The 21,765-nt window shown below is 35.0% G+C and overlaps 1 protein-coding gene and 2 pseudogenes across 3 annotated transcripts; all 3 read right to left on the reverse strand.

The window, feature by feature from the left end:
- Positions 1 to 258: 258 nt before the first annotated feature.
- Positions 259 to 4,882, reverse strand: LOC129357713 (HAUS augmin-like complex subunit 1). 3 transcript variants are annotated; one of them, XR_008605566.1, is made up of 2 exons: positions 4,280 to 4,882; positions 259 to 592 (listed from the first exon to the last, which is right to left on the reverse strand). XR_008605566.1 is itself a non-coding variant. In XM_055026770.1 (2 exons), exons 1-2 carry the CDS (start codon positions 4,106 to 4,108, stop codon positions 356 to 358), a joined length of 270 nt encoding a protein of 89 aa, XP_054882745.1. In that variant the 5' UTR covers positions 4,109 to 4,186; the 3' UTR covers positions 259 to 355. The 3 variants fall into 3 exon arrangements, 1 of the variants encoding a protein (XP_054882745.1); XR_008605565.1 differs by lacking the exon at positions 4,280 to 4,882 and adding an exon at positions 675 to 3,500; XM_055026770.1 differs by lacking the exon at positions 4,280 to 4,882 and adding an exon at positions 4,076 to 4,186.
- Positions 4,883 to 7,110: 2,228 nt separating this feature from the next.
- Positions 7,111 to 10,339, reverse strand: LOC129357714 (HAUS augmin-like complex subunit 1; annotated as a pseudogene).
- Positions 10,340 to 14,486: 4,147 nt separating this feature from the next.
- LOC129357717 (HAUS augmin-like complex subunit 1) lies at positions 14,487 to 16,901 on the reverse strand (annotated as a pseudogene).
- Between the last annotated feature and the right edge of the window lie 4,864 nt (positions 16,902 to 21,765).

The following is a 21,765-nucleotide window of genomic DNA, read 5'->3' on the forward strand; positions in this document are numbered from 1 at the left end:
TGGGATTAGTGAAATACAGTTTTTTGAAAAACATTGAAAACCAGACAAAAGAGTTCTTATGTGTTTATTATTTTGAAACTCCATACAATTTCTAAACTCAGATTTCTATTTTCCCTCCAATTTAATAACAATTTCGACATCTGAGCACAAAATATTCACCTTAAATACTTCAATAGTAGTCGTTAATGTCGTTTAGTGGAGTGATATAGAGACTATTTGGAGATTGTCTCTATACTACAACAAATATAAAACCACACCTATATCTTAAGCCATAAAAAAATATTTACTTCAGTTTCTATTAGTTTCGACATGTGCAAAACATGCCATTCGGCAAATCTAAACACTTTAGATCAATTCAGCCTTTCCGATCCAAGTGTTTTAATGCATCATCTGTTCTGCCTGCTGTATGTGCCTCACCGTCAGCCTGATACTCTGATGTTTTCTGCTTGTAGTCTTCAATGAGGAGAGCAGTATCACTGCAGCGGGCTTCACTGGACTGAGCCAGCTGATACAGTATGTCCACAGTCCTGGTGTTCACCTCAAATGATGGCACTGGCTGATCCCCAAACACTCCCTCCAACCAGCTGTTCACCTGTAGAAGAGACAGACAAATAAGACAATATCAGCAATGCGGCTGGCGCATTAATGTGTGTTTACTGGAGTCAAAGAGTTACCTTCCTCAGCTTTTCACACATGATCACAGAGAAGGCATGAAAAACATAGACAGTCACTACAGAAACGTAAAACGCCGTGTGTTTTATAGCCCCTCCAATTAACTTCATCTTCTTCTTTAGGATTTAACGGCAGCTTGCATCCATTTTTGTTGCACTACTGCCATCTATTGGATCCTAATTATCTAACAAATTCTCGAAATAATCCCACTGTTTTTTAAAAAACCACAAAATTTTCTTCCTCCCCTCATTACTATTTAACTGATCAACCACTTTTTCAAACTTCAATTCCCTGGTACAGCCTAATTCCAATATTAATAATTTTCTTTCATTTTCATATTTTCTACAACAAATAAAAACATGTTCCATTGTTTCTACAGAATCACACCAAATACATAAACCAGTAGGATGTTTCCCCATCTTATAAAGAGTTCCATTTAATAAACTATGCCCGGTTCTTATTCGAGTTATAATTACCTCTACCTTTCTATTTAACCCTCTAACCCTTTCTACATCAACTGTATTTTGAAATCTGTGTAAATGCCTTCCATTTATTTCATTATCCCACCTAATTTTCCATATCTTTTTACTTTCTCTCCAAGCTATACTTTTCCCCTCTGATTTCGATAGCTTTACTAACATATCAATTTTTTCTTTTTTACTAGCCTCCTTAGCCAACCTATCTGCTCTTTCATTACCTAAAATACCTACATGAGCAGGAGTCCAAAATAATATTACCTTTTTATTTTGATCACATATTCTATGATGAACAGCCATAACTTCATATAATATATTTTGATGATTACTTGAACATCCCTTTTCAATACTCATCAAAGCAGATAGTGAATCACTACAAATTATAAATGTATTTTCTTTACTATCCTCCACCCATTCTAAAGCTAATAATATAGCACACATTTCTACTGCATAGATACTCAAGTAATCAGATGTTCTTTTTGAAATCTTTGTATATAAATCTAGAATCACTACTGCTGCACTTGTTACTTTGTTTTTAGGATCTTTTGAAACATCAGTATAAATCTGTACATAATCATTATATTTATTTTGTATTTGATGATAAAACTCTTGGCACATATCTATCATCTTTTTCCCCTGAATATCTAATAGTGTCTTGTCTACATTAATATATTTCCATGACCATGCTGGTCTCACAGGCCATACTACTGTTTGACTGAATTCTTTGTCAAATACATTAAATGTTTTTGCTCTATCATCTCCCACCCACCCAAAACTATTACTTTTCCCTTTTCCTCTCTCCCAACAATGTTGCAACACTTTCTTAACTGGGTGATCTTCATTTTGTCCTTTTAAACTTATCCAATAATTTACCATGATCTGCTGTCTTCTAATACATAATGGCATCTCTCCTGACTCTACTTGTAATGCACATACTGGAGTAGATTTAACTGCCCCTAAGCAAATTCTCAAAGCTCTTGCTTGAATAATATCCAATTTGTTTAACCTAGTTTTGCTTGCTGATCCATACACCACACTCCCATAATCTATTCTAGATCGAATTAATGACACATAAATATTTTTAAGTGATTCATAGTTTGTACCCCATGTCAATCCTGTCAAGCACCTCATAATGTTAAGAACCTTTTTACTTTTTTCCATAATGTGATCTATATGATTTTCCCAAGTTAGTTTCTTATCAAAGACTACTCCCAAAAAACGAAAACTATCAACCGTTTCTAATTCTTTTCCATATAAATATAATTTTTTATCAATTCTAACTTTCTTATTTGTAAAGAACATTACTTTTGTCTTCTCAATTGAAAATTTAAAACCCCACTCAATTCCCCACTTACCTACTATATCTATACCTTCCTGAAGTTTTAAAATAAGATGTTCTATATTTCTTCCCCTTTTCCATAATGCTCCATCATCAGCAAATAGTGATTTCCCAAAACTAACTGGTATTTCATTAAAAATATCATTTATCATCACCGAGAATAATGTTGGACTTATCACACTTCCTTGAGGAGTTCCATTTTCTATTTGACACGATTTTGAAACATGAGAACCTATTTTAACTTGGATATTTCTATCACATAAAAAATCCCATATCCAGTTAAACATACTCCCTCCTATTCCTATCTGGTGTAGTTTAATCATTAATCCTTCTCTCCATAACATGTCATATGCTTTTTCCACATCAAAAAATACAGCCACAGCAGTTTCCTTATTAATTTGAGCTTTTCTAATATCATCTTCTAAACACAATACTGGATCCATTGTTCCTCTCCCTCTACGAAAGCCACTCTGATACGGAGCAATTATATTCCTTGATTCCAAATACTGTACTAACCTCTCATTCACCATCCTTTCCATCAGCTTACATATATTAGATGTTAAAGCAATCGGCCTATAGTTTTCAGGATTACTATGATCTTTCCCAGGTTTCTTTATCGGAATAACAACCGCTTCTTTCCATTCACTAGGTATTCTTCCCTCTTTCCAAATCTTATTATACAAATTTAATATCTTCTTCAAAACATCATCACTCACATGTCTTAGCATAATATAGCATACTTCATCTTTACCTGGAGCACTATTTCTTGTTCTACCCAAAGCTCTTTTCAATTCTCCAATAGAGAAATGTTCGTTCATCAATTCATCCTTAATAATTTCCTTTCTTCTTAAAATTCCACCATTTTCTCTTTTAGTTTTCTCTCTCCCCTTTATTTCTTTATCTGATCATTTTTTCCCACTATGAATCTCCATAAATGTGCTTACTAAAATATCAGCTTTTTCCCTGTCATTTATTGCTATTATACTGTTTCTATTTAATATTGGATAACTCCATTCTCTTCTATCTCCCCCATTTTTTGATCATTCCCCAAACTTCCCCAATCTTTGTACTATTACCAATTTTGTCACAAAAATTTCTCCAATATATCCTTTTTGCTGTTCTTATTGTTTTCCTTAATTTAGCCTGTGATTTTTATATTCGATCAAATGTTGAAAATTATGAGACTTTTTAACCAGTTTAAATGCTTTATTTCTTTCTTTGACCACTGTTCTACACTCTTCATTCCACCATGGAACTAATTTCCTCCTATTCTTCCCTGATGTTTTTGGAATAGACCTTTCAGCAGCTTCTAATATACCCTGACTAATCTCACGACTCATATTTTCTACACTCAAATCATTTTTTATATTTGATATCTTACTCTCACATAAGTTATTAAATTTTTCCCAATTTGCTTTCCTAAATATCCACTTCCCTCCTAACATTTCAAGATTCTGCACCTGACCCATCCTTATTTTACTGACTATAATGTAATGATCACTACCAAAGGATTTATTTTCAACTTGCCAATCACATAATGGAGCTAAACAACTGGAAACAAATGTTAAATCCACTACAGATTCCTTACCTGAATTAATATCAATTCTTGTCTTTTCACCATTATTCAAAAAACACCAAAAGAAGATTTCATTTTTACATCATTTTATGCAAGTTAAATGGAAAACTTCAGAGCGACCTGGTGACATTTTTGTGAGAAAATAGTTTCTGTTGTAAGCTTTCCCCTCCTTTTATTGCATCTCCGTCATCATCGTCATCATCATCATCATCTTACTTGAAAAATCAGCCAGTCCGTTCATGCGCCTGGTCCACAGTAGTAAAGTCAGATAGAAGAGGCTGTGGCTCCAGTCCAGTCCGTGGAAAGGACGCGTCCAGCTCATGACTCGCATCCCCTGCCCTCTTCTCATATTAATGAGGCTCGTTGAATTCAGACTTGTTGTAGGCCTACTTAATGAAAAACCCAAACAGGAAGGTGAGGGAGATCCCGCAAGGCCGCGGCGTTCGGCTGCATCTCTCTAACTCCAATAAAGAAAGTCGGTCGCTCACACAAAGTCATCCAGCTGTCCTCCCTGAGAGCCAGAAAATACCCCCGGACGCTGAGACGCAGATCAGCAGCTCCAGTGTTTCTGTCGTAGAGAAGCAGCGGCTGTCTGGCTGCGGCGATGGACCACAGAGGAAATAGCAGCTGCGCAACAAGTTGCTCACAGGTGACGGACGAGGTGATCAATCCGATTCATGGCAACAATCGAGTCTTCCTGCGCGGATTTGTGAATGGATAGCACCATGTGGGAACTGGGAGCGATTTACAGTAACAGCTGAGTGGGAATCATGGAGTGGGAGTGGCACATAAAACTATTTTAAAGGGAACACGGGCAGCTCGCGCTAGAGTGACGCATGATTTCCCCCCTCTTTATCCCTCCAGAAGGCGCATACATACTTCCTAGGCTTCCCTCTCTTTGACTTTCTATTTTACGTCTTCCTTCACATTTCAGGCACAATTTTTACAAAAACACACAGTCACAGTTTGATATTTATGTTTGCTTCTAAATTGTACTGTACAAAAGTTTCAACAACTTCCAATTCCTTTATGCTTTGCCTCTTGCAATACTTTAAAATGGTTTTCAACGATTTACTGGATCTCTTAGTTGTTCTTTGGACTTTTACGATCATTATCTGTGCATCTATATGACCACAGCACTGTATAGTATGGGGTTAAAGTTAACCAGTAGTCTGGTCTGCAACTGACTATTGTATGGAATGCATTTGTAAAATATTTAGAAAAACATTTTTATTCCTTTTCCCAACATTCACCACCTTGTGTTTGTTACATACAATCTCATTTGTATCATGCACGTGTGATTGTACTGTGACAAAACAAATTATTTCATTGGATTGAAAGAAAAAAAACCCTGGATTTTATGTTTTACTAAGTGGGCTGATCAAAAGATGAGCAAATAACCCACACTGAGAAAACTAATTTCCAAATTGTGCAACTCATCCCCTATTTGTCCCAGTTTTTAACCACAAATGCATAAATATCAAATTCAACATCCAACAATTCATCCTTCTAATTTGTCTTTTTTTTTCCCCATATTTTGATAAACTGTCTCAATCTTGTGAAAATAAGTACAAAACAAGAGCCTACATCAAATCAAAAATTCAGAAAGAAGCATAGCTTATGGCAATTTACTTAAATGAAAGAAGACATTCTGGTTGCTTAGAAAAACAGATGTAAACAAATGTAATATGTGTTCTTTTTCATTCACACAAATTACATCTAGGGTTCTGTTTAACTTTAAGTTAACTCCAGCAATAGAAGATAGAACTGCAAAAAGTGTTTGATGAACAGAGCCAACCTGCCAACCTTCCAGGAAGAAAATGAATGTGAATTTAAAGAAATACAGCAGATTAAAAAATTGTAGTTATCCCAATTCACTTAAAACGATTTAACGGTTCAAATTAAATGTTTATTTCAATATATAAAGTGCAGCTGTAGTAATCAGTTATTGTTTTCGCAACAATTTGTATTTACGTCATGATTAAACCTCCATTTTCAGAACAGAACCAACAACCTAAATACTCTTTTTATGCTGTTGTTGCAAATGGAAAAATAATTGATAAATGAAAGTTGAGTAGATATGGTTTTCTTTTTCTGTAAAACTTAATAAATAATAAATAGCTGCCATTTAAGTCTAAAAACCAGACCAGTCAAGTTTAGCATTAGAGACAAATTTGTCTTCTAATGAGGTTTGAAAAGGAGAAAACATTCATACAACTGGATTCTTTACTGTCCACTGATGACCGGCCCACACTTTAAAACATTTTAACTAATTCAACTGGAATTTAAGACAATTATATGATTTGTGTTCTGTCTCTAAAGGCCATATTATTTGTTTCAAACATTTTTCTTTGTCCACACTGTAAAATGTAATAAGTTCACTTTACTTAAAAAAAGTTAGGAAACCGATTGCCTCAAAATCTCCAAGTAAAGTAGCTAATTCATTATAAGGTGTTATAGCTATAAATGTTTACACCACTCAGATAATGGCAGTAAACCTGATTTTGATTAACTCAAAATCATTAGTAAAGTTGACTATAAAATGTCAATTATGACTACTACAATTTATGAGTTATGTCAATTAAGCAATACTCATAAAAATAAGTTATGCTTACACATTTAAGCGTTCACATTACTTGGAAATATAGGTAAACAGAGTCACCCAGGAGTAAAACAAATGTAACCTTTTTGAATAAATTGCCAGATTGTTTCTTTTTTTTTTTAACTGTTGGTATTCTAACCAAATGGTTCTTTTCATCCAAGCTGGGGGGCCCCAGTGGGAAAACTGCTCTCTAGTAAGCATCTGTGGCCCACTCCATGGTAACGGCTCAGTCTCCATGTCAGACTGCAGATCAGGTCCTACACCAGTCAAGCTGACAGAAACCGTTGAGGTGTCCAGGCTCTGCTCCACTCCAGAGGACAGAAACCGACAGGGCAGAGAAACGCTGAGGGGATATTTTACATGCAGACAGAACAGACTGATTCTAATGTCTGCTTTTGCTTCAGGCACAAAGTGCTCCACCGTTAATTCCATGTGACATTATACCTCCAAAGCCAGTACCATTTTATTGTGAATCTCTAAAGGTTTCCTTTACCTTTAGACTTGTTGGCCAGACATTGAAGAAATTACATTAAAGCAAATGGGTGTAAAAAATACTGAGGTTTTGAGAAGAAAATCCAAGAAGTATGGAAGAGGAAAACTTATTTGGATCCCAGAAGGGCTGAGAAATGATAAGCAGCTGGACAAAAATACATTTACAAAAACAAAACAAAGAACTTGCATTTGATGAGGTTGTCCACACAGATTGAAAGTTGTTTGGATATAATCTGTGAGAACTATTTTTTACAACTCTTAAGACCAACCCCTTAATTAGATTGCTGCGATCAGAGAGGAAAAGCCAAACATTGCATTAGTGTTGCAGATGTTTGAAACAAACAGGAAGGCGTGGAGAGAGACTAAACATTCAGGTACACATTAGCAGTATATTATTTTATCATAAAATAAAAAAGCTAAAAATCATATCAGAAAATTTTACCCATTTCTAGACACTGACAAGCATGCAAACAATGTTTTTGTTGGTAAACATACAAAACAAAATAAGTTAGTTATGCAGGTTGTACAATATAAAAATGTTCAAGGTGTATGAACTAATAGGGATACTCTGTGAGCTTTTTAGGAGTGTCCAAAATCTCTGAAATATTTAACCTATATTTAAATAAGGTTCCAAAGCTAAGGAGGAAAGAAGCAAGAAGTATCCTTTCAGGTGACCCAAAATACCTCAAACCACTTTTCATTTAACATTAATGATGAAGGCAGGTAAAGGTAGAAAAGAAGAAGAAAAAATATGACTGCAAAAACTTTATTTTTAAAGAAAGGACTGCTGCGCAACATCCAACTTCATTTTATAGCCTTCATTGTCTCCAGTTTGGAATCGAGTGCAACCTGAAAAATGAACGAAAGAAAAAGTAATTAAAATGACAAACGAGCAAAAAATGGCATCTTGTATGTTATAAAACCAAATATTTAAAGACTCACTAGTTCTCTTTTTGCTTCTTCCATCTTCACTTGTGCAAGAGATGGGCTCTGAAGGTTTAGAATAAAAAAACAACAACACACATTTCAAGATTAAATTCACAAACTTAATCCTTAAATAAATTAGATTGAATGATTTTTTCTTTTCAAAGGACAAAACAGGAAACGTGATCACCCCTTTTGTTGGAAAAGTAATGAAGTCTGAAAAACTAGAAAACAAACGTACCGGACTCAGGTCCATGTACGACTCCAGCTTCTTTTTCAGGAGGATTATTTCGTTTTGCAGTGCCCTGAGTTCCTGCAGGGAGAAAAATAAGATGACATGTTTCAAACCCTGAATGCAGACAAAGTAAAGCTTCTATCCCCATGGCAATGAATGTGGTGAAAATGCTGAAATACCTCAGAAAGCTGCACAATGGCCTGGTGGGTGATAGACTTGTCCATGTTCCTGGATACAAGCTGAGCCTGCAGGATTAGCAGAGCAGAATAAAGTGACTAATACAAGACAAACAACAAACTAACAAACTAAACACTGTTTCTGTTTTAAACAAGAGGCAGACGACATTGCAACTAGGTAAACAGAAATTAAACTGTTTGGTCATTTACAGGAAAAAATAATATGTTTTTTTTTTAATGAAGCTTCTTTCTAAATCTGAGCAGCAGCTTCTTATCTTGACGTATACACATTAGAAATTTTTTTCTGAGTCTAAATGTGGAGAAGTTAATCATATTTTGTCAAGAGTCAAGTAGGTTCCATCTGTAGATAATGCGTTTTGCTGTTTAAATCACAAAATGGCCTATAAATGATCCCACTTAGTACCTCAGCATCTATGCAATAATCCCAAATTATAAAGAGGAATATGCTGCAACATACCTCCAACCTCTGCTGTCTGATACGGAGCTCTTGAGTCTTGGCCGTCACAAAGTCCACGTTGAGCAGCCTCTCCTCTTCTTTTGCACTCTCCACTGCTTGAGATTTGGTAGTTTTGTCGATATCCCTGTCAATGAAGACCGCCAATGTGTACATGTGTAAACCCAGCCTTCTAATCAAACTTAACTGGCACACTTTTAATCGCTCGCTTCACGCCTTATTCTTACTCTTGTAGGTTTCCCCGCAGCACCAGAATTGAACCGAGTCTTTTTGGAGTGCCCTTAGTTCCCTTTCGAGTTTTCTGTTTGACTTCTCGACTTCCAGAAGATCATCGGTGAGATTGTTGATTGCTGGCATGAAGCTACAAACGAACAAAAGTAAAACAACCATATATTCTGATCAATGAAATACAAAGCCACAGAAAATTACCTGGTCAGTGATGTGTCTTTCACTCCCAGCCATAGCATTGTCCACTAAAGCAGACACGTAGTTTGCAGTCGGCTCTGACAAGCTTGCCCCAGACAAGCCGACACCGTGCAGAAGAACATCCTCAAGGTGAGCAGCTAGGGGGGATGGGATTAGTGAAATACAGTTTTTTGAAAAACATTGAAAACCAGACAAAAGAGTTCTTATGTGTTTATTATTTTGAAACTCCATACAATTTCTAAACTCAGATTTCTATTTTCCCTCCAATTTAATAACAATTTCGACATCTGAGCACAAAATATTCACCTTAAATACTTCAATAGTAGTCGTTAATGTCGTTTAGTGGAGTGATATAGAGACTATTTGGAGATTGTCTCTATACTACAACAAAATATAAAACCACACCTATATCTTAAGCCATAAAAAAATATTTACTTCAGTTTCTATTAGTTTCGACATGTGCAAAACATGCCATTCGGCAAATCTAAACACTTTAGATCAATTCAGCCTTTCCGATCCAAGTGTTTTAATGCATCATCTGTTCTGCCTGCTGTATGTGCCTCACCGTCAGCCTGATACTCTGATGTTTTCTGCTTGTAGTCTTCAATGAGGAGAGCAGTATCACTGCAGCGGGCTTCACTGGACTGAGCCAGCTGATACAGTATGTCCACAGTCCTGGTGTTCACCTCAAATGATGGCACTGGCTGATCCCCAAACACTCCCTCCAACCAGCTGTTCACCTGTAGAAGAGACAGACAAATAAGACAATATCAGCAATGCGGCTGGCGCATTAATGTGTGTTTACTGGAGTCAAAGAGTTACCTTCCTCAGCTTTTCACACATGATCACAGAGAAGGCATGAAAAACATAGACAGTCACTACAGAAACGTAAAACGCCGTGTGTTTTATAGCCCCTCCAATTAACTTCATCTTCTTCTTTAGGATTTAACGGCAGCTTGCATCCATTTTTGTTGCACTACTGCCATCTATTGGATCCTAATTATCTAACAAATTCTCGAAATAATCCCACTGTTTTTTAAAAAACCAAAAATTTTCTTCCTCCCCTCATTACTATTTAACTGATCAACCACTTTTTCAAACTTCAATTCCCTGGTACAGCCTAATTCCAATATTAATAATTTTCTTTCATTTTCATATTTTCTACAACAAATAAAAACATGTTCCATTGTTTCTACAGAATCACACCAAATACATAAACCAGTAGGATGTTTCCCCATCTTATAAAGAGTTCCATTTAATAAACTATGCCCGGTTCTTATTCGAGTTATAATTACCTCTACCTTTCTATTTAACCCTCTAACCCTTTCTACATCAACTGTATTTTGAAATCTGTGTAAATGCCTTCCATTTATTTCATTATCCCACCTAATTTTCCATATCTTTTTACTTTCTCTCCAAGCTATACTTTTCCCCTCTGATTTCGATAGCTTTACTAACATATCAATTTTTTCTTTTTTACTAGCCTCCTTAGCCAACCTATCTGCTCTTTCATTACCTAAAATACCTACATGAGCAGGAGTCCAAAATAATATTACCTTTTTATTTTGATCACATATTCTATGATGAACAGCCATAACTTCATATAATATATTTTGATGATTACTTGAACATCCCTTTTCAATACTCATCAAAGCAGATAGTGAATCACTACAAATTATAAATGTATTTTCTTTACTATCCTCCACCCATTCTAAAGCTAATAATATAGCACACATTTCTACTGCATAGATACTCAAGTAATCAGATGTTCTTTTTGAAATCTTTGTATATAAATCTAGAATCACTGCTACTGCACTTGTTACTTTGTTTTTAGGATCTTTTGAAACATCAGTATAAATCTGTACATAATCATTATATTTATTTTGTATTTGATGATAAAACTCTTGGCACATATCTATCATCTTTTTCCCCTGAATATCTAATAGTGTCTTGTCTACATTAATATATTTCCATGACCATGCTGGTCTCACAGGCCATACTACTGTTTGACTGAATTCTTTGTCAAATACATTAAATGTTTTTGCTCTATCATCTCCCACCCACCCAAAACTATTACTTTTCCCTTTTCCTCTCTCCCAACAATGTTGCAACACTTTCTTAACTGGGTGATCTTCATTTTGTCCTTTTAAACTTATCCAATAATTTACCATGATCTGCTGTCTTCTAATACATAATGGCATCTCTCCTGACTCTACTTGTAATGCACATACTGGAGTAGATTTAACTGCCCCTAAGCAAATTCTCAAAGCTCTTGCTTGAATAATATCCAATTTGTTTAACCTAGTTTTGCTTGCTGATCCATACACCACACTCCCATAATCTATTCTAGATCGAATTAATGACACATAAATATTTTTAAGTGATTCATAGTTTGCCCCATGTCAATCCTGTCAAGCACCTCATAATGTTAAGAACCTTTTTACTTTTTTCCATAATGTGATCTATATGATTTTCCCAAGTTAGTTTCTTATCAAAGACTACTCCCAAAAAACGAAAACTATCAACCGTTTCTAATTCTTTTCCATATAAATATAATTTTTTATCAATTCTAACTTTCTTATTTGTAAAGAACATTACTTTTGTCTTCTCAATTGAAAATTTAAAACCCCACTCAATTCCCCACTTACCTACTATATCTATACCTTCCTGAAGTTTTAAAATAAGATGTTCTATATTTCTTCCCCTTTTCCATAATGCTCCATCATCAGCAAATAGTGATTTCCCAAAACTAACTGGTATTTCATTAAAAATATCATTTATCATCACCGAGAATAATGTTGGACTTATCACACTTCCTTGAGGAGTTCCATTTTCTATTTGACACGATTTTGAAACATGAGAACCTATTTTAACTTGGATATTTCTATCACATAAAAAATCCCATATCCAGTTAAACATACTCCCTCCTATTCCTATCTGGTGTAGTTTAATCATTAATCCTTCTCTCCATAACATGTCATATGCTTTTTCCACATCAAAAAATACAGCCACAGCAGTTTCCTTATTAATTGAGCTTTTCTAATATCATCTTCTAAACACAATACTGGATCCATTGTTCCTCTCCCTCTACGAAAGCCACTCTGATACGGAGCAATTATATTCCTTGATTCCAAATACTGTACTAACCTCTCATTCACCATCCTTTCCATCAGCTTACATATATTAGATGTTAAAGCAATCGGCCTATAGTTTTCAGGATTACTATGATCTTTCCCAGGTTTCTTTATCGGAATAACAACCGCTTCTTTCCATTCACTAGGTATTCTTCCCTCTTTCCAAATCTTATTATACAAATTTAATATCTTCTTCAAAACATCATCACTCACATGTCTTAGCATAATATAGCATACTTCATCTTTACCTGGAGCACTATTTCTTGTTCTACCCAAAGCTCTTTTCAATTCTCCAATAGAGAAATGTTCGTTCATCAATTCATCCTTAATAATTTCCTTTCTTCTTAAAATTCCACCATTTTCTCTTTTAGTTTTCTCTCTCCCCTTTATTTCTTTATCTGATCATTTTTCCCACTATGAATCTCCATAAATGTGCTTACTAAAATATCAGCTTTTTCCCTGTCATTTATTGCTATTATACTGTTTCTATTTAATATTGGATAACTCCATTCTCTTCTATCTCCCCCCATTTTTTTGATCATTCCCCAAACTTCCCCAATCTTTGTACTATTACCAATTTTGTCACAAAAATTTCTCCAATATATCCTTTTTGCTGTTCTTATTGTTTTCCTTAATTTAGCCTGTGATTTTTATATTCGATCAAATGTTGAAAATTATGAGACTTTTTAACCAGTTTAAATGCTTTATTTCTTTCTTTGACCACTGTTCTACACTCTTCATTCCACCATGGAACTAATTTCCTCCTATTCTTCCCTGATGTTTTTGGAATAGACCTTTCAGCAGCTTCTAATATACCCTGACTAATCTCACGACTCATATTTTCTACACTCAAATCATTTTTTATATTTGATATCTTACTCTCACATAAGTTATTAAATTTTTCCCAATTTGCTTTCCTAAATATCCACTTCCCTCCTAACATTTCAAGATTCTGCACCTGACCCATCCTTATTTTACTGACTATAATGTAATGATCACTACCAAAGGATTTATTTTCAACTTGCCAATCACATAATGGAGCTAAACAACTGGAAACCGACAGGGAGAACGCTGAGGGGATATTTTACATGCAGACAGAACATGATTCTACTGTCTGCTTTTGCTTCAGGCACAAGTGCTCCACCGTTAATTCCATGTGACATTATACCTCCAAAGCCAGTACCATTTTATTGTGAATCTCTAAAGGTTTCCTTTACCTTTAGACTTGTTGGCCAGACATTGAAGAAATACATTAAAGCAAATGGGTGTAAAAAATACTGAGGTTTTGAGAAGAAATCCAGAAGTATGGAGAGGGAAAACTTATTTGGATCCCAGAAGGGCTGAGAAATGATAAGCAGCTGGACAAAAAAAAACATTACAAAAACAAAACAAAGAACTTGCATTTGATGAGGTTGTCCACAGATTGAAAGTTGTTTGCATATAATCTGTGAGAACTATTTTTACAACTCTTAAGACCAACCCCTTAATTAGATTGCTGCGATCAGAGAGGAAAAGCCAAACATTGCATTAGTGTTGCAGATGTTTGAAACAAACAGGAAGGCGTGGAGAGAGACTAACATTCAGGTACACATTAGCAGTATATTATTTTATCATAAAATAAAAAAGCTAAAATCATATCAGAAAATTTTACCCATTTCTAGACACTGACAAGCATGCAAACAATGTTTTTGTTGGTAAACATACAAAACAAAATAAGCTACTTATGCAGGTTGTACAATATAAAAATGTTCAAGGTGTATGAACTAATAGGGATACTCTGTGAGCTTTTTAGGAGTGTCCAAAATCTCTGAAATATTTAACCTATATTTAAATAAGGTTCCAAAGCTAAGGAGGAAAGAAGCAAGAAGTATCCTTTCAGGTGACCCAAAATACCTCAAACCACTTTTCATTTAACATTAATGATGAAGGCAGGTAAAGGTAGAAAAGAAGAAGAAAAAATATGAGTGCAAAAACTTTATTTTTAAAGAAAGGACTGCGCAACATCCAACTTCATTTAAAATCCATCATTGTCTCCAGTTTGGAATCGAGTGCAGCCTGAAAAATGAACGAAAGAAAAATAATTAAAATGACAAACGAGCAAAAAATGGCATCTTGTATGTTATAAAACCAAATATTTAAAGACTCACTAGTTCTCTTTTTGCTTCTTCTATCTTCACTTGTGCAAGAGATGGGCTCTGAAGGTTTAGAATAAAAAAACAACAACACACATTTCAAGATTAAATTCACAAACTTAATCCTTAAATAAATTAGATGAATGATTTTTTCTTTCAAAGGACAAAACAGGAAACGTGATCACCCCTTTTGTTGGAAAAGTAATGAAGTCTGAAAAACTAGAAAACAAACGTACCGGACTCAGGTCCATGTACGACCCCAGCTTCTTTTTCAGGGGGATTATTTCGTTTTGCAGTGCCCTGAGTTCCTGCAGGAGAAAAATAAGATGACATGTTTCAAACCCTGAATGCAGACAAAGTAAAGCTTCTATCCCCATGGCAATGAATGTGGTGAAAATGCTGAAATACCTCAGAAAGCTGCACAATGGCCTGGTGGGTGATAGACTTGTCCATGTTCCTGGATACAAGCTGAGCCTGCAGGATTAGCAGAGCAGAATAAAGTGACTAATACAAGACAAACAACAAACTAACAAACTAAACACTGTTTCTGTTTTTAAACAAGAGGCAGACGACATTGCAACTAGGTAAACAGAAATTAAACTGTTGGTCATTTACAGGAAAAAATAATATGTTTTTTTTTTTAATGAAGCTTCTTCTAAATCTGAGCAGCAGCTTCTTATCTTGACGTATACACAATAGAAATTTTTTTCTGAGTCTAAATGTGGAGAAGTTAATCATATTTTGTCAAGAGTCAAGTAGGTTCCCATCTGTAGATAATGCGTTTTGCTGTTTAAATCACAAAATGGCCTATAAATGATCCCACTTAGTACCTCAGCATCTATGCAATAATCCCAAATTATAAAGAGGAATATGCTGCAACATACCTCCAACCTCTGCTGTCTGATACGGAGCTCTTGAGTCTTGGCCGTCACAAAGTCCATGTTGAGCAGCCTCTCCTCTACTTTTGCACTCTCCACTGCTTGAGATTTGGTAGTTTTGTCGATATCCCTGTCAGTGAAGACCGCCAATGTGTACATGTGTAAACCCAGCCTTCTAATCAAACTTAACTGGCACACTTTTAATCGCTCGCTTCACGCCTTATTCTTACTCTTGTAGGTTTCCCCGCAGCACCAGAATTGAACCGAGTCTTTTTTGGAGTGCCCTTAGTTCCCTTTCGAGTTTCTGTTTGACTTCTCGACTCCAGAAGATCATCGGTGAGATTGTTGATTGCTGGCATGAAGCTACAAACGAACAAAAGTAAACAACCATATATTCTGATCAATGAATACAAAGCCACAGAAAATTACCTGGTCAGTGATGTGTCTTCACTCCCAGCACCATAGCATTGTCCACTAAAGCAGACACGTAGTTTGCAGTCGGCTCTGACAAGCTTGCCCCAGACAAGCCGACACCGTGCAGAAGAACATCCTCAAGGTGAGCAGCTAGGGGGGATGGGATTAGTGAAATACAGTTTTTTGAAAAACATTGAAAACCAGACAAAAGAGTTCTTATGTGTTTATTATTTTGAAACTCCATACAATTTCTAAAATCAGATTTCTATTTTCCCTCCAATTTAATAACAATTTCGACATCTGAGCACAAAATATTCACCTTAAATACTTCAATATAGTCGTTAATGTCGTTTAGTGGAGTGATATAGAGACTATTTGGAGATTGTCTCTATACTACAACAAAATATAAAACCACACCTATATCTTAAGCCATAAAAATTTACTTCAGTTTCTATTAGTTTCGACATGTGCAAAACATGCCATTCGGCAAATCTAAACACTTTAGATCAATTCAGCCTTTCCGATCCAAGTGTTTAATGCATCATCTGTTCTGCCTGCTGTATGTGCCTCACCATCAGCCTGATACTCTGATGTTTTCTGCTTGTAGTCTTCAATGGGAGAGCAGTATCACTGCAGCGGGCTTCACTGGACTGAGCCAGCTGATACAGTATGTTCCAATGTCCTGGTGTTCACCTCAAATGATGGCACTGGCTGATCCCCAAACACTCCCTCCAACCAGCTGTTCACCTGTAGAAGAGACAGACAAATAAGACAATATCAGCAATGCGGCTGGCGCATTAATGTGTGTTTACTGGAGTCAAAGAGTTACCTTCCTCAGCTTTTCACACATGATCACAGAGAAGGCATGAAAAACATAGACAGTCACTACAGAAACGTAAAACGCCGTGTGTTTTCGCGCCCCTCAAATTAACTTCCTGGTTCTTCTTCTTCTTCTTCTTTAGGTTTTAACGGCAGCTTGCATCCATTTTTGTTGCACTACTGCCATCTATTGGATCCTAATTATCTAACAAATTCTCGAAATAATCCCACTGTTTTTTAAAAAACCACAAAATTTTCTTCCTCCCCTAATTACTATTTAACTGATCAACCACTTTTTCAAACTTCAATTCCTGGTACAGCCTAATTCCAATATTAATAATTTTCTTTCATTTTCATATTTTCTACAACAAATAAAAACATGTTCCATTGTTTCTACAGAATCACACCAAATACATAAACCAGTAGGATGTTTCCCCATCTTATAAAGAGTTCCATTTAATAAACTATGCCCGGTTCTTATTCGAGTTATAATTACCTCTACCTTTCTATTTAACCCTCTAACCCTTTCTACATCAACTGTATTTTGAAATCTGTGTAAATGCCTTCCATTTATTTCATTATCCCACCTAATTTTCCATATCTTTTTACTTTCTCTCCAAGCTATACTTTTCCCCTCTGATTTCGATAGCTTTACTAAACACATCAATTTCTTCTTTTTACTAGCCTCCTTAGCCAACCTATCTGCTCTTTCATTACCTAAAATACCTACATGAGCAGGAGTCCAAAATAATATTACCTTTTTATTTTGATCACATATTCTATAATGAACAGCCATAACTTCATATAAATATATTTTGATGATTACTTGAATATCCCTTTTCAATACTCATCAAAGCAGATAGTGAATCACTACAAATTATAAATGTATTTTCTTTACTATCCTCCACCCATTCTAAAGCTAATAATATAGCACACATTTCTACTGCATAGATACTCAAGTAATCAGATGTTCTTTTTGAAATCTTTGTATATAAATCTAGAATCACTACTGCTACACTTGTTACTTCGTTTTTAGGATCTTTTGAACCATCAGTATAAATCTGTACATAATCATTATATTTATTTTGTATTTGATGATAAAACTCTTGGCACATATCTATCATCTTTTTCCCCTGAATATCTAATAGTGTCTTGTCTACATTAATATATTTCCATGACCATGCTGGTCTCACAGGCCATACTACTGTTTGACTGAATTCTTTGTCAAATACATTAAATGTTTTTGCTCTATCATCTCCACCCACCCAAAACTATTACTTTTCCCTTTTCCTCTCTCCCAACAATGTTGCAACACTTTCTTAACTGGGTGATCTTCATTTGTCCTTTTAAACTTATCCAATAATTTACCATGATCTGCTGTCTTCTAATACATAATGGCATCTCTCCTGACTCTACTTGTAATGCACATACTGGAGTAGATTTAACTGCCCTAAGCAAATTCTCAAAGCTCTTGCTTGAATAATATCCAATTTGTTTTAACCTAGTTTTGCTTGCTGATCCATACACCACACTCCCATAATCTATTCTAGATCGAATTAATGACACATAAATATTTTAAATGATTCAAAGTTTGCAACCCCATGTCAATCCTGTCAAGCACCTCATATTGTTATAACCCTTTTTACTTTTTTCCATAATGTGATCTATATGATTTTCCCAAGTTAGTTTCTTATCAAAGACTACTCCCAAAAAACGAAAACTATCAACCGTTTCTAATTCTTTTCCATATAAATATAATTTTTTATCAATTCTAACTTTCTTATTTGTAAAGAACATTACTTTTGTCTTCTCAATTGAAAATTTAAAACCCCACTCAATTCCCCACTTACCTACTATATCTATACCTTCCTGAAGTTTTAAAATAAGATGTTCTATATTTCTTCCCCTTTTCCATAATGCTCCATCATCAGCAAATAGTGATTTCCCAAAACTAACTGGTATTTCATTAAAAATATCATTTATCATCACCGAGAATAATGTTGGACTTATCACACTTCCTTGAGGAGTTCCATTTTCTATTTGACACGATTTTGAAACATGAGAACCTATTTTAACTTGGATATTTCTATCACATAAAAAATCCCATATCCAGTTAAACATACTCCCTCCTATTCCTATCTGGTGTAGTTTAATCATTAATCCTTCTCTCCATAACATGTCATATGCTTTTTCCACATCAAAAAATACAGCCACAACAGTTTCCTTATTAATTTGAGCTTTTCTAATATCATCTTCTAAACACAATACTGGATCCATTGTTCCTCTCCCTCTACGAAAGCCACTCTGATACGGAGCAATTATATTCCTTGATTCCAAATACTGTACTAACCTCTCATTCACCATCCTTTCCATCAGCTTACATATTTTAGATGTTAAAGCAATCGGCCTATAGTTTTCAGGATTACTATGATCTTTCCCAGGTTTCTTTATCGGAATAACAACCGCTTCTTTCCATTCACTAGGTATTCTTCCCTCTTTCCAAATCTTATTATACAAATTTAATATCTTCTTCAAAACATCATCACTCACATGTCTTAGCATAATATAGCATACTTCATCTTTACCTGGAGCACTATTTCTTGTTCTGCCCAAAGCTCTTTCAATTCTCCAATAGAGAAATGTTCGTTCATCAATTCATCCTTAATAATTTCCTTTCTTCTTAAAATTCCACCATTTTCTCTTTTAGTTTTCTCTCTCCCCTTTATTTCTTTATCTGATCATTTTTTCCCACTATGAATCTCCATAAATGTGCTTACTAAAATATCAGCTTTTTCCCTGTCATTTATTGCTATTATACTGTTTCTATTTAATATTGGATAACTCCATTCTCTTCTATCTCCCCCCATTTTTTGATCATTCCCCAAACTTCCCCAATCTTTGTACTATTACCAATTTTGTCACAAAAATTTCTCCAATATATCCTTTTTGCTGTTCTTATTGTTTTCTGTTGGAGAAATTGTGATATCATTAATCAATTATTTGTTATTCTCATTGATCTTTATAATGTATCTTTAATTGATGCTTTCCTTAAAGTTAATCTCATTATAGAATTAAGAATGTTTCTTGTATTGTTGATTTACTCTGATTCCTTTCTCAGAAGGCCTCACTGACAGAGAGCAGAAACAAAATCTTCCTGCAGGTTTACCTCTTGGTGAAGAGCTCTGCTTCGGTTGAGTTGCTGGCCTCCAATAAAACCATCATTGCTAAGATCACTACATATTTTATTAATCTTTGTGCCTGGAAGGACATTATCTAGTACAGAATGATTGTGTGTTAGTTAGTGAATAACATTTGACGCTGTAGCTGTTTGCCCCCTCCCTTTAGAGCTACAGCGTCCTTGTGATTAGGGATCCTAGAAACAATAAAATAGAGGAGCAGACAAAACGTGCTTCAGAGCGGTAGGAGATTGTAACTGAAGCACATCTCTGTCCGTTCTCCTCGCGAGTGAAAAAGAATCTAACTCTTTTGTCTTTTCTGTCTTTGTTAATGTATGTTTAACAGGTGTTAACCCTAACATTTTCCTTACTTTAGCCTGTGATTTTTATATTCGATCAAATGTTGAAAATTATGAGACTTTTTAACCAGTTTAAATGCTTTATTCTTTCTTTGACCACTGTTCTACACTCTTCATTCCACCATGGAACTAATTTCCTCCTATTCTTCCCTGATGTTTTTGGAATAGACCTTTCAGCAGCTTCTAATATACCCTGACTAATCTCACGACTCATATTTTCTATACTCAAATCATTTTTTATATTTGATATCTTACTCTCACATAAGTTATTAAATTTTTCCCAATTTGCTTTCCTAAATATCCACTTCCCTCCTAACATTTCAAGATTCTGCACCTGACCCATCCTTATTTTACTGACTATAATGTAATGATCACTACCAAAGGATTTATTTTCAACTTGCCAATCACATAATGGAGCTAAACAACTGGAAACAAATGTTAAATCCACTACAGATTCCTTACCTGAATTAATATCAATTCTTGTCTTTTCACCATTATTCAAACATACAAGATTATTACTATCTAGAAATTCCTCTAAAACCTTACCATTATAATCAACTTTTGTGCTTCCCCATAAGGAGTGATGAGCAGTAAAATCTCCACATCAAATGATATTTCCTTTCATACCCATCTCATCAAGTTTACTTATTTCAAGCTTTTTACAGGGATTATAAAAATTTATAATCGAAATTACCTTCTTTTCTATCCATATTTCAATTTCTACATACTCCAATTCCCCTTTCTTTTCAACTATTTTATAAGGAATACCTTCCTTAATCAGAGAAAGACACCCTCCCCCATTTCCTTCTTTTCTATCATACCTTACTACAATATATCCGTTCACTCTGAAATCCAAAAAAGGCTTCAGCCATGTTTCTTGTATACAAACTATATCAGGTTTAACTTTCTGCTCATAAATAAACTGTTTAAAATCTTGACCGTTTGACAATAGACTCCTTGCATTCCATTGTAAGATTAAAATTATCCTTCCTGACTCGTTTGACTACATAGTTCTCCTCTTATATCTTCCCATCTAATATTTCTCAACCCTAAACTATGGCATGCTGCCTTAATAATAATCTGAATCCTTTCTGTCTTTGATCTCACATCTGAGGTTGCATTTATCACTCCTGCAATAAACGTCACCATTTTCTTTTTCTCCTCCTCTATTATCCTATCAACCCTTTCCATAACCTTTTGGATTATAGATTTTTCCCCTGTCAATGATTTTCCATTTTGTTCTTCTTTCCCAACTATTTTACATGCTTCCGCATATGTTACTTTCTGCACAATCTTTGTTTTCTGTATAACTACTTGCTGTTTCATCACTTCACATCCCCAAAAAGCAACACTATGTTCACCTCCACAACTACAGCACTTTGGCTTTACTCCAATTCCACATTTTCCATATACATGATCTCCAGAACAACGGGCACATCTCCTTTTTCCTTTACACATTT

Source organism: Poeciliopsis prolifica, unplaced genomic scaffold (assembly GCF_027474105.1).
Source record: "Poeciliopsis prolifica strain line A6 unplaced genomic scaffold, Auburn_PproV2 SCAFFOLD286, whole genome shotgun sequence".
NCBI lineage: Eukaryota > Metazoa > Chordata > Actinopteri > Cyprinodontiformes > Poeciliidae > Poeciliopsis > Poeciliopsis prolifica.